The sequence below is a fragment of the Phalangium opilio genome, unplaced genomic scaffold (genome assembly GCF_054372755.1).
Source record: "Phalangium opilio isolate 3A_F unplaced genomic scaffold, DU_Popi_V2 ptg000075l_1, whole genome shotgun sequence".
Classification (NCBI taxonomy): domain Eukaryota; kingdom Metazoa; phylum Arthropoda; class Arachnida; order Opiliones; family Phalangiidae; genus Phalangium; species Phalangium opilio.
In genome coordinates this window covers 597,007-612,198 of record NW_028324184.1, presented here as the reverse complement: position 1 = coordinate 612,198, position 15,192 = coordinate 597,007, and the positions used below count along the sequence as shown (strand labels likewise).

Genomic DNA, 15,192 nt, shown 5'->3' with positions numbered 1-15,192 from the left:
TAAAAGGGTTTCATGAAACTCTAAAGTTGTCCGTCGAATTTTAAAATTGTCACAAATTGTAATTGGAAATAAAACAATTCCATTCATAATTTTTCTTCATTCATTCATTTATATTATAAGGAATGGGTTAAAATACTATTTCGCGCAGTTACTATTACGTTAATGAATGGGCAAAAATAATATTTTGCGAAGTTACTATTACGCGATCCCATGCTGCTAATCTTTTTTACAACTTAGCAAACCCATTTGATCTACCGATATCCAGAGAGGACCCAGGGCTAACCCTTTTGAATTTAAAGAGTTAGTAGTAGCAAAAGTATTTATATTATACTTTTCGTCAAGTGAATCCTCATTATCTTAAACTCTGGTTAATATATACGTGGTAGACCTAAGTACTTATTACAGTTGGACAAATGACAATTTTATAAATGACCATTTTCCAAAAACCTGCCTATGACCCAGCTATAACCATTTCAGTAGAGAACATTATTGCACTAAAACCCAAATAAATTACGCGTGACTTATGTTACTTAAGTAAAAGGTTACGTAACAAATTACGTATCGCCTCATCCCTTAAAACGCGACGACTCGTTTCTAAAAAGTGTAACACTGAAACACTAAAGACAGTAATATGGTAACAAGAACTTATATCGAGCAGGGGGTCGCCGTCGCCCAAGAAATCCCTGGAGGACATTGACTTGATTTTCAATCATAATTTTAATAATTGCCACTACGATAACAACGGGGGCATCCTGTCAAACGAGTTCCGTTAAAAGTTAAACCACGGCCAAGGATATACCAAGATCACCATAAAAAAGGAAGAAGAATCAAGGGCATGTTTTTTTCTTCTCTCTCAGTCCGAGTCTCTAAAAACCACGAGAAATCATTCGAGAACCGTTAATTTGAATCGGAGAGCGTCGAAGGAACGCTGGACCATCAACTAGTCCCGATATAAAAGTCCCCGAAACTATTATTTTACCAAAGTTTCACAGTTCCTAAGATGAGGGTCTTTTTAAGGGCATGGTTACTCGGTAGCCTTCTGTTAGGCGTAGCTTTAGGGGCAAGCGTCTTAAGTATGGAACAAATGGGTCCCCTAAACGACGACGAAGTGACCACTATGTTACCGATGGCTACGGAATTGCCCGAGGAAGCTGAAATGACCAAAGATATGCCGGAAGAAGAAGTCAAGGATTTCACTGAGTGAGTTGATTTCGGTGTTGCTATTCGGACAATACGGTATTTTGTATTTGAGAGAAATTTATGGAGAGACTAAGAATTTCGATATTAATATTCGAATGGGTAATAATAAATGGAAAATATTTCGAAACTTCTATTACAAATTAATTGTTTTTAGTAGCCTCGATATAGTTTAAACCAAAATCTATCCCTCTCTCTCATTTTAGCCACAAAGTTATTGGCGCATTTCCTAGCAGTCCCGATGAAATAGAGTATTTGAGAAATTTACAACAAGACCCGAAGGTTGACGTATGGAACGACCCACTGGCGGAGTACGAAAAAGTGTCCATCCATCTTTCACCCAACAATTCGGAAGAAATAGAAAAGAAGCTACGAGACCACGGAATAGACTACTATATAATGACCGATAACTTGCAAAGTTGGATCGACAAAGAACGAAGAGAAAACGTGATGGAAGAAGGAGACTTGAGCGGTCGAGGCGTGGAAGGTTTTACCCTCAACACTTACCATCGACTACCAGAGGTTAGTCTTTAGTTAAAATGTTGACAACTTAAGCCTTACATTGAACCCAACCATACAGATTATCAGCTACATCGCGAGCATCGCCGAAAAGTACCCCAACGTCTCAAAAATGTTCGATATTGGCCAAACGCATAACGGGAATAAAATCAGGGGCATCAAGGTCGGGACTGGTAACCTTAGGGTCAAACCGGCCATCGTGATAGACGCGGGTATTCACGCTAGAGAATGGGTTGCCTCCGCTTCAGCCCTGTACATGTTAACCAACTTAATCACCAACTACGGCATTGATTCGGAACTAACCCAACTGGTAGACACATTCGATTTTTATTTCCTACCCATGGTCAACCCCGATGGATACGAGTACACTTGGAGTAGCGTAAGTGACCTTTAATGGCCTTATATTCAGTGTGCATGCAATGTTTAATCGTAATTATTTCTACACAACACGACAGAATCGTCTTTGGAGGAAAAACAGAAGCCCTAGTTCATCTTACAACAGACAGTGTTTGGGAACCGACCCTAACCGAAACTTCCAGGCCAATTTTGGAGGTAAGATACAATTCTTTCAACCAACAACAGATCTTATGAAATTGGTGACTATAAGTACTTTCAACAGGCGCTGGAACCAGCGGTAATCCCTGCTCAGACGTGTACCATGGACCTAGAGCTTTCTCGGAACGCGAGAGTCAAGCCATTCGCGAGGTCGTTTTGCGACTTAAGAACCGTATCAAGGCCTATTTCACAATTCACTCATTCTCTCAACTATGGTTGACTCCATACGGATACGCGCGTGGAGTACACAGTGCTCACCATAGTGACTTGGTAACAATAAACTTCAATACACGCGGGAAAACTTCATTTTAGTTATAAATAACCTTATTTTGAATTAAATAGCAAAAAGCCTCCAAAATAGCGACTGACGCGATCCAAAGAAAACATGGAATGACTTACAGATATGGACCAGTAGCTGATGTCTTATGTAAGGTTTATAGCTAACCTAAGATCATACAATAAGTTCTTAAACTTAAACTTCCAAATTTTTAGACGCCGCGACTGGTTCTTCAGCCGATTGGGCCCATGACGTTGGTGGCGTCAAGTACTCATTCATCTTAGAGCTAAGAGACCAAGGACAACAAGGTTTCTTACTACCCAAAGAACAAATTATTCCTACAGCCGAAGAAAGCTGGGAAGGTATCAAGAGCGTAGTGCAATTAATTTCAAACGAAATTAAAACCAACAAATTAAAGTCTAAGAAAGTTTAATACACCCCTCCCCCCTTTCCCGTCGGTACTCCCGCAATTAACACTAATTTAAGAATAAAAAATATATTTATAGAAATTTGGAAGTCCGGAACTTTCAAAAAAACATTTTATTTAAATAAATTTTTTTAATTGATATAAAAAAGTCTACAGTGTCTTTCAATTCTTCATTGCCATCTAACAACGTAGTAGTTTTTCTTGCCAACTCTTAATAACGTGAAGCCATTGGGTAAAATATGATCAGCTGGTACTAGTACTTGTTTCGGATTGGTTGCTTTAAAGTTATTTAAATAAAATCCACCATTTTCAATTATTCGATTGGCATCGTCTGAATTAAAACAGTTCATTGAAGTATTCTTTATAGACATATACATATTTTAGGCTTAGCAAGGGGAATTGGGAGCTTTTGATTGGTTCTCCAGTGCCCCTAGCTAAACCTAGAAAGAAATGGACAACGACGTACTTATGGTTGGGAAACATTTGACCTTCATGGCCAATTCAATTATTGACAAACCAGGCTGATAATTTAAATTAGCTGTTGTAGCTGATTTAAATACTTCCATCACTTCTTGCGATGTTAATTTACCCAAGGATTCTGGGGTTGAGTTAAATAACGCCTTTGTGCAGGCCAACGCGGATTTCAAACCTTTTTCTACCAAGAAAATGTGGGTTTCAATAAAAGGTTCTTACTCATTTCAGTATCCCTTATGGCGGCGCACCGATTCTAAGATTGTCCGTTGAAATTATCGAAAACTGGTTCCCCCCCCCCAAAGGAATTTTAAACCTTTCTCAATTAGGGACCAAAGTACAGTCAAAAATGTTCTAGGGCATTTTAAAGTCATAAAACCCATCTACTTTGGTCCTACCACCATTTTTGAAGCCCTGAATAGAGTGCTGTCAGAAGCGCCGGTGTGACGTCACCCATGCTGTTTTCCCATAAAGAAAAAACGGTAACTGTCATGGCCGCCCATTGCTAAAGGCAGACTCGTGACGTTTAACCTTGGATCTGACGTCACAACTGACAGCACTCTATTTTAAATATATTTTAAAGGGATACTGAAGTGAGTAAAAACGCGTCAATATTTTATCAAAAGTTATTTTTACCCCCATGAACTAGCAACGTAACAGTTTCAGCTAATTTCTTCTGCGCCGCGCGATTTTCTGGTTTTTTCTGTAGCATATTTTTCATTAATAATAATTAAGTCTCTTAAAACCACTCAAAATTGAATACGAAATAATTACAATATGTTTCTCCATCAATGAAATAATTTCCGATTCGGATTCAAATAAAAAGATCCTCAAATATTGCTCAATATCATGATCAGGCAATCGAATTAAAAACTGATACAAATCAAAGGGACTCGTCTTTTCCCATTCCAGCCATAAAGCTTCACCAGCAGTTTTCCCAAACTTATCGCCACTCTCTGACTTTAATAAGGGCAACATTAAGCCGTAAACAGAAGCTTTCCTAACTTTATGAATGATATCACGACCTGTGTGAATGTTCCCCATTTGATCCTGACCTCCAAACTTAATTATAATTAAAGAGATTAAACTGATGAAAGAGTCGAGTTTGATTCTGACTAACTTGAAAACTGCATTTATAGTTATCAAAAAGATGTAACCAATCGTATGATTGAAATATTTGATAGGAAAATTCGGCAAAACTCATTCCTTCAGAGCTTTTTAATCTAGTTTGTACACTGGTACGAGAAAGCATGGGTCCCATTCTAAACCATCTCCCAGCGGTGGACAAAAAGTCAACTATCTTTATATTATTATACCAAGATGCATTGTTGAGAATACTGCCAAAATAAATTGAGTTTTTTACTAAAATAGTGTAACATTTTATCAAGCAGCGTTGCCACTACCCCCATCCCTCAATTATTTTGCAAATGAAAACCTGCAGTGCAGATACCTAATAGGTTCATATTTGGTATTTTTGCTAAAATACTCCATATGGTTGTTGCAAATCCTTTCTAAGCATTTATGTATTGCCAAGGCATTTTCCTCTATTATTTCCCTATTTGCCGCGTCCCTTTCTGTAGTCCTTCCACTAGGATCTCCAATTAAAGCTGTAGCCCCACCAATCTAAAATTTAAAAGGCATTCCATTGGAAATTTGAAATACCCAATTAAATTCCAATAATTACCAATGCTATTGACTTATGACCCGTCCTAGCCCAATGTAATAAACCCATAATAATTGCCAAATTGCCTAAATGCAATGAATTTGCAGTGGGGTCAAAACCAGCATAGGCACATTGGGTTTTTCCATTTTCAAAAACCTTTGGCAATTCGTGACTAACAATTATGATAGTTTTAAGTTAAGAATTATCAAAATTAATATGCTAATTAGTTAATTAAATAAATAAATAAATACCATTCATCAGGGAAAATATCTTTGATTACTTTACGTTCATAAAGTTGCTGAACAACTTTGCTACTTGCTAGGCGAATCAGTTGAATTTCATTGAGATTATAAGTTATTCTTAGCAATGTTGAATAATTATTTCTGAAAAACATTATTTTATTCTTTTATAAGATTAATTTGAAGTTGATTTAATGGGTAAATGTATCATTTACCTTTTACTAACGTAATTTAAAAGCTTTAAGCCTTGGACACACATGTTTCTAGTTTCGACACCGGCTGACTTTATAAGCAGACGATATCCTAACCCACGGAGCCTAGATGTTGGCTTCCCGACCTTTTCCCAGGGAGGAATGAAGTTTTACGTAATGTTTGAACAAAATCGGTCTCAATCCAGAAAGAAAATCGATAAAACTAGAAAAGACTCAATTCGCCATCTATGCCTAACTACTTTAAAATATTTAAATTACGTATTAGGCAAAAGAGTTTCATAAAAAATATGAAATAATTGGATACAAATTTGCATACGAAAATTTTGTACAACATGCTTTAGCCTAATAACGTTGTATGGCATTCTAGGTTGCGAATATTAGATTATAAAAAATTCTTCCGGGTTTTTGGGTTCATTGAAAAACTTTAAGGGGTCGGCCACCCGTAATAATTGGCCAAATCTGATTATAGCTTATTTCTCGATAAATTTGAAAGTTTTCTATGAAAGTTGCGTTTATACATGATTAAAAAGTTAAAAACTTCCCAGAAACTCAAAGTTTATTTAAATCCCTGCAAAGAAAAGTGAAATAAGACCTTCAGTTCCTTTCTAATATAATGAAATACAAGACAAAGAAATTCCCCCCCCGTTTCCTAAGCCAACACTAAATCAATTAATGAAAGAAAAAAAACCCAATAAAATCACGTTGGCCCAATTAACGTCTTTAATTACCAATAAAACGAAACATAAAACAAACCGGTAATTAAAAGGCGAAAAAAACCCATCAAAGGAATGGAGTTAATTACGAATAAGGCAAAACTGAAGTAGAGGCTCATTTGATACTAAATTAAGGCAAATAAACAAGTGAAACAAAGCACCATAACCTTTCATATTTATATAAAAAAAATTTAAACAATTACGAAAAATAATGAATGTCAGTTCTAGAAGAAGAAAAAAAAAATAAACAGAAATAATTTGCCCAATTTCCGTTGAGCACGTGTAATTGTAAACCATTGATGACCCCCATACCATAGATATCAGAAATATGACCTCTTCTCAAACATTAGAAATATGACTTGTCTTCCCTAACACGCAAAAGGGTGTAGAGTACCGTTTCTTAGCTTAAACGAAAGTTCAAAGGTGTTTCTCATTGAATTAAGGCTTAAAAACTAGACATCATCATTCTCGAATGCCCAAAGAATAACATTATGACAAAAGTGTAATGATGAAGCGCGGAGAAAGTATCGCAAACTCTTTAAACACTTTGCAAATATCTATCATATAACTGGAAAATGGGTGAGCAGACTGTTCATTCTAAACGCAATTCAAAAACACTGTATCTTCCAAAATAATCAATTTAAGGCATTCCAAAGCGTAAAAGAGTAATGAAGATATTAAGGAAGGAAGAAAAAGAAAATAGGCGAGTTAGATAGAGCCTTTTCGCTCCGAGAAAGTTTCACATTCCGGGTTTCGATCCGTTATTCGGAATCTTCCAATTTTGCCTCCACCTATGGAGGAGAGCCGTGAATAGCCAACCGAACAGGGGGCCTCTCTCTCGTAAAAAGAGTTGGAAAGGCCGCTAAATGCGAGAGAAGCGCGGCTACGGGAGCTAAGCCTCTTCCCTCAATCGGATAATATTAAATCTTTTCTAATAAATTGACTTTTTGGTATCTCGAAACCCGGCTTAAGAGCTTCCGTACATCTTTAAAAGTAAAACCCGAAAAATATACTGCCACATTTCTCTTCCTAAAAATCGGAAGTCGGACGCCTGACGGATTAAACTCCGGGTTGTTACTTCTTCTCCGCTCGACGGAAAAATTCTCGAGACACTCTCTAACACTATCGGAAACGTCAAAATTGAAACCCTCGGTTTGTGCGTGTTTGCCGTTAGCGTTTTCTCCGTACCTTACTTAAAAGGGTCGAATTTTTTTACGTCTAAGCCTTGGACTTAAATATTTCCCCAGGCCTTTCAACCAGCGTTTAATTTTTATAATAATAATAACAACAACGTCCGTAAAGTTAAATTAAAAAATGGATAAACGCCAATAAAGTAAGTCTAATTTAACGAAAATTATTACTATGACGGAATATAAGTTAAGGTAAGTTAACTGGTTAAATTAAATAATATTTGTTTATTTTACGAGACGATTTTGTTTATTTAAATTATTTATCGTTTACTTTATATCCCCCGCGGAGTCATTTTTAAAGGATTTGGTATAATTTGTATTAGGTTTTATTGCCCTAGAAACGAGATATATTGCAATGTTTACGTACAAATCCCGTAGAACGCCTGTAGCAATGTTTCACCCGCCGTACACCGGTGTTCAGGGAGAAGCCGTTATTCAGGGGTACTTAAGAGTTTACGGAGATTACTTGCCCAAATATTAAATTAAAATTTGGAGATAATAAAAGTCTAGAGAAATTTTATAATTGTTTATAACGGTACATATTTTTGTTTTAAAAGGATAAACTTTGTGATATCAAACGGGAAGGGACGGAGATTTAATTAACACGTGTTGATGTTGAATTAATTAATGCAGTTAGTAAGGTTACCTGTAGAGACAAACTATTTCGAAAATTCCGAAAATTAGCATCGTTTCGTATAGTTTAGGAATATATTAAACAGTTTGTAGCCAACACTATACTGTATGAGTTACGACTTAATTAGTAGCTTGACAGTTCCTAAGCCTAACTACGGAATAAACTTTAAAAGCAACTATACCCTCTGAGCAGCTTAGAAGCTACCTATGAAATATTAGTTTTCCAACAGCCTAACGTTAATGCGCCTTACAACTTACCATTTGAACTACTCAATAAATACAGAGAAATTAATTTCAAAGTAGCCTAGACCTTAAGCCTACTTTAAGGTACGGGATAAAGTTTAAAAACAAAGTAATTAGCATATTTCATTAGCATTTTAGCCGAGTCTAGTTACTAAGTTAAATATTGAATATTTTCAAATGACTATACCAGGTGACGCCGCGTCTTTAACCCGGGCAGAGCCCTGACAGTGACAACTTCCGCTAGCGCGTCTTTCAAATTAAAGTATTTCCGGGTTTTCAAGAATCATCCAATGATTCTCGCATCCCTGCCACTTTTCTCTTTTTCTCTCTCTCCTTTAAAAACTTACAAGTAGGATAAGGATAATCACGATGCAGAGTTAAGTTGAAAATAGTAGGAAATCGGGTGATAAATAACATACTTGGCTTTTAGTATAAATTGATGGAAAGAAAGAAACCAACAGCTCCGCGCTCCCCACCTTAAAAATTTGATCCTAAAAATAGATTTTGTTCAAGTATAAAACCTTTTTGGCACACGTGCCTTAAAATCTAACGTCTTCTCTACTCCCAAATCTACCCGTCCCGTAAGAACGAAATAAAGAAAAAGATTAGGCTTAGCTATTTCACCCCATTTTAGTTTTGGAAGAAGTATACTAACCGACAGTTAAGAAATGCACCGGGAATCTCTCTCTATCTGGGTCGAAATTACGCGTCGTCCGCTTCAGAGTCTAAACGTTTCAATATTTTCGACTCGGAAGCAGACGACACGTAATTTTGAAACAGATTTGCCTTGTTAAAAAAAGGAGCGTTAGGCCTCGGCACACGCACGGGGAATAAGGTGGATTATTCATCAAGCTTGGGACAAAGATGAATGGATCGAGGGGGTAGACGCTCTAAATCTCTGTGTACACCTGAGTTCAAAAGAGTTCAGCTTTGACGGTGCATTGAGTTCAAATCCTTCGGAACTCAGAGTTCAGCTTTGACAGTACATTGAGTTCAAGTCATATTGTACACCTGAGTTCTCGAGTGTCTACCCCCTCGGAATGGATATTCTAATGATCGATTTATTACTTTACAATAATTCACTTTTGATTGTATAGTAGATCAGTTTTACTCCAAGGTTTTTAAATAATAACGGAAGGGTTCTGTACTTTTAGAGAGGTTAAGAAGCTTTCCTAGTTAATAATCTAGAAGGATTATCATTTCTTAATCTCTCTATGGCTTCTAAGTTAAATTTTGCATTAGTAATTTTAATTTTGGATAAACATTTATTTAAGGAGTTATTTATTTTAACGGTAGGCTCTGTCTCATTTTAACTTTGAAAGTTAAAAAACCAGCTGAAAAACTACTTGAAATAACTAACAAGAAAGGATATTTTGTCCCAAAAATCAATCTAACAAAAATTACCACTCTCAATACGGCCAGAGTTCAAACAGGGTTCAAGGATTACAATGATGTCTAAGATAAAAATACGTCCTTTAAGAATTCACACAGTGTCTTTCCAGATATAGGCTACCATTTCTCGGGTTTTAGTACATACATACACTCAAGTACAGAACTGTAGAGGTAGAAAACTTTTAAGACCTTTTTTCTCTCTTCATTGTGGGATGGCGGGATTTTAGAGGCTGAAGAGCGGGAGAAAGAGAGAATTGGCACTGGGACCTCTATCTCAATCCGGGACCTTTCTGTGCACCGAAAATTTTCGGTTTCTCCCTCTATCTCTCGCTCTCTCTCCCTTTCTTCCCCCCTCTGGGTTAGGAAGAGGCCTGCTTGCCAGCGAGCACATCATCGCTCTGCATCAGGCCTCGGGTTCTAAAATACAACGTCCTTTTTACTCGATATGACTTAAGCCTTAACCTTAAAAACTAATTTAATAGCTAGCTATTTTTAATTTTGATTTTTTTTTCTTCTCCTTGAGTAGAAGTTTTGAGTATAATTTATTTTGTATCCATTCCCATTTCTAAATATACAATCCGCAATATAATATATATATTTTTAATTAATAATTAACAAATAATTAATTAATAGTAATAATAAATAATAAAAACCCAGCCTGATTATCGAAAACGAAATTTTTGAAAATATTTAAACGAATTTTCGAAGGTATGATTTTAATTTGTTTAATTTTTATTAATGATTTAATTAACTAATTTACGTTTTGTTTTTTCGATATAGTCGCTACAGATTTGGATAAGGCATTACGAGACCTACAGATTGTGAAAGGGTACGTCAATATCGAACTATTTTTGAGAAAGTTACGAATATTTTAGTATATTAAGTTAAAATCATTTTAAAGATGATTTATACAATATTCTACAATGATATCATTACGAAACAAATTATTTACCGAGGCGCTAACCACTCTGATCTTTTCGATTAATCCACGAAAACGGAGCTAAGCCTTTGCGAACAATTATATAAGCATTTATAACATCAATTGCAAGAGTCGGTTATTAAACTTCAAATATTTAAAAAAAAAATTCAAGATTATTTTCAAAAATTCGTAACTTTCTTTTAAATATGGACCGATTTCGACGAACTCTGTTTCATTTTGTAGCGCGCTTCTAATTCTATCTAATTCATGACAAAATCCCAACGTGGCATTTTGGAAACTAATTCAAATTTACATTATTTTGTGCTAATTTCAGTTTTTGTCGGCGAAGGTTTTGAGACAGTAACGAATTTTTAAAAGACGAAGAAGGAAGGACGAGAGAGCGAGTTAAGACAGTTTTTTTCGAGTTGGAAAGAATTTGAAAACGAGAAAGAAAGAAAGACGTTAAGAAGAAGTGCTTTTTCGCGAACGCGCGACGGTGTCTCTCCGTCTGCTCTAAGAAGACCGCTGCTGCTGCCGTGTTCTATAAAAAGGATTTCTACTCGTCGTTTCAAGAATAAGCCGCGAAGAAAAACGAACCAAGAGAATAAAAAAAAAAATTATCCAGAAGGCCTCAACTCAAAAAAGGGAGTAAAAATATCGAATATCCTCCTAAGTCTGCATGGGAAAGAATGCAATGTCGTCACCTAGCAATTTCTTAATTGAAATTAAAAGGATTTAATCTGTAAAAAAAATTAAAAACCGATCATCCCAGTGCGGCGGTGCGTTTACGAAAAAAAATCGTTATGCGTTAAAATCGATTGTTATCGATAATTTTTAAATTGAACCATGACGAAATTACGTATTTTTCATCAACACCGACCTAAAAAAGAATTCCCGGGTCGGATTTCGTTACGTCACTACGGACGTTTTTATCAAAATGGCGAAACCAAACGCTAAGAGCGTCTCGTTCTATTCACCCCGTAGAGGTTTAAAGTTTAAGAAAAAAATCCTCGTATAAATCATCATCATCATTTCGAATATGAACACCGCGCCCAATCAAATGCCACCTCCCAGGCCACCGGAAGGGTCGTTAGGACCCCAACCACCGACGGGTCAGGGTGGGCCCGTTTCGGTCGGGGGCGTGACCCCGACGGCAACGGGAGGTCGCTTCGATTTCGACGATGGTGGAACGTACTGCGGAGGTTGGGAGGATGGTAAGGCTCACGGACACGGTGTTTGTACGGGACCGAAAGGTCAAGGAGAGTACAGTGGCTCTTGGCATTACGGTTTCGAAGTTTCGGGTATTTACACGTGGCCAAGCGGAAGCGCCTACGAGGGACAGTGGCAAAACGGCAAGAGACACGGACTAGGAGTCGAAACGCGGGGACGATGGGCTTACAGAGGCGAATGGACTCAAGGCTTCAAAGGACGTTACGGCGTCCGACAAAGTTTGACCTCGGGAGCCAAGTACGAAGGAACCTGGGCCAACGGACTCCAAGACGGATACGGATCCGAAACCTACGCCGACGGTGGTAAGTTTTCGATTCAATTCAATTCTGTTTCGCCAATACGTTTGGAAGGTTCGTTTCGTTATCCCCTAACGCTATAGTTCGGGTTAGGAATCGTGCCAAATTTTACCCGTACGACAGAGATACTAAGAAACTAAGATAAGCCAGTAATTTCCAGTGGCAGAAGCTTGGGGTCAATACTACTGAAATTCCAATTAGTCTTTGCAAAAGAGTCGAAATCGGACTACTTCATATAGCGTAACGGTGATATCTCTTAAATACTGATAAATTTAAAATTCTGAACTGACATTAGATCACAGTTCAGTTCAGTTTAGTTCCACTATAGTCTTTGAAAATAAGCAATATAAAACCAACCGAGATGGTTATTAACTAAACCCCTATCAAGTTAGTCCACTAGTGTACGTTACCACTCACGGTCCATTACAGGAAATTCCTTCTAATTGCGAATTGGTAGACAAAGACAATGAATGGTCCGCACCCGTCCGTCTTTTAAACCCATCCCACACATCCGTTAGCGGAACAGTTTGTTGAGCAGGGGGGGAGTTGGTTATATATTAAAACGCTACGTCAGGAATGACGTAAGACGTTGGTCCCGAAAGCGGTTTATCTTCGGCCTTACTCAGCTACTTTGAGACTTTTCAGTCTTATTCCTTTCCCAAAAGCTGTCTCGCTCGAAGGAGACTCAGTAAGCGAGTAACCACCATCGGCAGCGAAAAAAAGCGTCAGCAAGTCGCGATGACGTTCCATATAAGGCCGGAAACACCCCTTTTAAAAACAATCCCCTAGCGATTGTATCAATATCTCTAACCCCCTCTTAACAGTCTCCCTATGTATGGGTTTAAAACTACCACCGGATAATTTTAAACTACTCATTTAAAGATTTCCAGCTGAAAAAGCGAAAAAATGTTTAAGTTCTTCCAGGAAGTCGGCTTCCTAAATTTAAAGATCATTGCACGAAGTATAAAAGCACATTACAGCTGGGCCTACTTCGTATTACACATGCAGACACGATTAAAATGCTAGCTAAACTTTAATTTCAATGGCCCAACCTCAATATGGTTTGAATATGGAATGTAATTTGTATTACGTGGTTGTTGTTATTAGCTAAATTAACTTTAAATAAATTTGAAATATTCATTATGCTAATTAAATGATCATATTGAAATGACAATACTTTAAGGCAATTCACTTCTGACACGAGTAATAATTGAATGTTTCGCGGCAGTTTTAAAATAAACAGCGAGTCGAAGCTAAAACTGGTAGAAAGCTCGCGCTAAAATTCACGCTCCGTTTGGAGAGTTTTAAAAACATAAATTAGGCACGTGATTAAAAGGGGGGGGGATTCCGGAAAGTGAATGTTCGCGAGCAAAGAGTGAATAATAAGATAAGCGAAAGGCAATGCTATAATAGTGTTGATTCAAAGACACCCAAGTTCATATTCCCCTCTCATAATATTCTTATTACGAATTTTTGAGAAATGGGAGGGAAAGTCCTTACGCGTGAAGCAGCGGCTTCAGTGGGATCATTTCTAAAACGTCCGAACTTAAAGAAAAAAAAAAGGGGGATTAATGGTCTGAAATAAAGTGGATTTGGTAGAAATTTTGCATCGTAAAGATGTCTTAGAATTAAGCGCCTGGATTAATGTAAATAGGAATATTTTTCAAGAGATCCTAGATACGCTTCTAAAAATCTTTTCGAGGATGCTTTAATCTACGTACGATCTTATTAAAGTCTAGCCGAGGCTTAGGAATATAGTTTTAAAACTCAAATATATAGGACACCAAATTTCATGGTTCATATCAGTAATACTGGGCAAGGGTTCATTAAAAGTGGTTTGGTGGTTGAGTTTTTCTCAAGGTTGGGGACAAAGGCGAACCCCTATCCATTAAGCTTGCAAATAACGTCTCCTAGCTTTATGAAAAACCCCTAATTAAACATAGTTTTATTGAATTTAAAAGATGTTAAAAAATAACTTTCTAAAACATTACATCATGCAAATCATTGATACGGATGGGGATAGTGTTTAAGTTCCGTGGTTTCCTGTCCATTACGACAACCTGACAACGCCGGCTTAGCTAGTTTTAAATAAAACAATGTAGGCCTAGTATGAATTGATATTACCACCCGCTTCGAGTTAATCCACTTGGAATTTTAGGGTCGACCCCTCCCATAAAAAAAAAAAAAAAAATACCCGAGCATCGCTGTTAGAGTAAAGAGAGGAGTCTCCAGCTGCCTCTTACAATCCCTCGAGACTCACTCCTTGAGTCGCTCCCTTTTATTTTCGTGCACGTGGCGGGACGTGGATGATCCCGCTCCAGTGCCTCCTCATCACATTCCAAAGGAGGACAACTATTTTTGGGGTTCCTTCCTTCCTCTCTCTCACTATTTTCTCTATCGCGTCTCTCAGAGACCCCTACACCATTTTTTTGGTACTCCGTGAGTTCAATTAAACGCGTCTAGTTATTATTTTTACTATCATTCTTAAACTAATCTTACTGACGAGTCCAGCTAGGTATTAAACGTCGGGGATCTTGTATTAAATTAAAAGATATTTTATAAAATTAATATTTAAATTTTTGAGTTGACTCTAGCTAGCCTACAGTCGTGAAAGCCTCCAATTTTGTTTACTTCAAACTCACTGACGCGTTAAGTCCCTTACAACCTAATTTTATGGAATGGCCACAAAACCAAAATTGTAATTACCTCGCTTACCTTCTCTTAGACTCGTTCAGCCTAATAATTAAATTGAAAATTTTCTTCCAAAAATAGGCGTAAAGAATATAAACAGTTGTAATAGTAGGCCTATGGAAATCCATTTTAAAATTTGGTTGGGGTGCATTTCAAAGCGGGAACGAAAAAGAACAGAAATAAAATTTATATTTCTTAAATGCAATTCCCTCGAGTGGTATTCCTATAAGCGCTAGTAAAAGTCCGTCGAATAATAAAAAAAGCCCTGGTTAGAATTATAGTCGAGGAGAAAAAGCTTTGACCGCTCAATTTTATATAACAGAAA

The 15,192-nt window shown here is 37.1% G+C and overlaps 3 protein-coding genes across 4 annotated transcripts in view; 2 read left to right on the top strand and 1 right to left on the bottom strand.

Annotated features, from left to right (window-relative positions):
- Nucleotides 1-373: 373 nt before the first annotated feature.
- LOC149658601 (carboxypeptidase B-like) lies at nt 374-3,115 on the top strand. The gene is made up of 7 exons (XM_089844199.1): nt 374-1,200; nt 1,404-1,719; nt 1,778-2,095; nt 2,172-2,268; nt 2,336-2,541; nt 2,614-2,698; nt 2,764-3,115. Exons 1-7 carry the CDS (start codon nt 1,001-1,003, stop codon nt 2,979-2,981), a joined length of 1,440 nt encoding a protein of 479 aa, XP_089700325.1. The 5' UTR covers nt 374-1,000; the 3' UTR covers nt 2,982-3,115.
- On the bottom strand, nt 3,074-5,712 carry TyrRS-m (Tyrosine--tRNA ligase, mitochondrial). The gene is made up of 9 exons (XM_089844200.1): nt 5,564-5,712; nt 5,361-5,492; nt 5,131-5,281; nt 4,897-5,069; nt 4,567-4,783; nt 4,221-4,508; nt 4,083-4,149; nt 3,442-3,630; nt 3,074-3,306 (listed from the first exon to the last, which is right to left on the bottom strand). The coding sequence occupies exons 1-9, from the start codon at nt 5,605-5,607 to the stop codon at nt 3,146-3,148; spliced, it is 1,422 nt and encodes a 473-aa protein (XP_089700326.1). The 5' UTR covers nt 5,608-5,712; the 3' UTR covers nt 3,074-3,145.
- Nucleotides 5,713-5,789: 77 nt separating this feature from the next.
- jp (junctophilin) overlaps nt 5,790-15,192 on the top strand; it is a 34,272-nt gene continuing 24,869 nt past the window's right edge. Inside the window, exons 1-2 of one of the 2 annotated variants that reach the window (XM_089844197.1) lie at nt 5,790-7,606; nt 10,985-12,182. In XM_089844197.1, the coding sequence (XP_089700323.1) occupies nt 11,690-12,182 (493 nt within the window). In that variant the 5' untranslated portion in view covers nt 5,790-7,606; nt 10,985-11,689. Of the gene's footprint in view, nt 7,656-10,984; nt 12,183-15,192 lie in introns of both variants that reach the window. The other variant, XM_089844196.1, reaches the window with a different exon arrangement.

Coding starts and splice junctions, on each gene's coding strand:
- LOC149658601 (XM_089844199.1), top strand. CDS start 1,001: ATGAGGGTCTTTTTAAGGGCATGGTTACTCGGTAGCCTTCTGTTAGGC. Junction 1,201..1,403: donor GAAGTCAAGGATTTCACTGA/GTGAGTTGATTT, acceptor CTCTCATTTTAG/CCACAAAGTTATTGGCGCAT. Junction 2,269..2,335: donor CTTCCAGGCCAATTTTGGAG/GTAAGATACAAT, acceptor TACTTTCAACAG/GCGCTGGAACCAGCGGTAAT.
- TyrRS-m (XM_089844200.1), bottom strand. CDS start 5,607: ATGTGTGTCCAAGGCTTAAAGCTTTTAAATTACGTTAGTAAAAG. Junction 5,282..5,360: donor GATATTTTCCCTGATGAATG/GTATTTATTTAT, acceptor CATAATTGTTAG/TCACGAATTGCCAAAGGTTT. Junction 3,307..3,441: donor CAAATGTTTCCCAACCATAA/GTACGTCGTTGT, acceptor GTTTTAATTCAG/ACGATGCCAATCGAATAATT.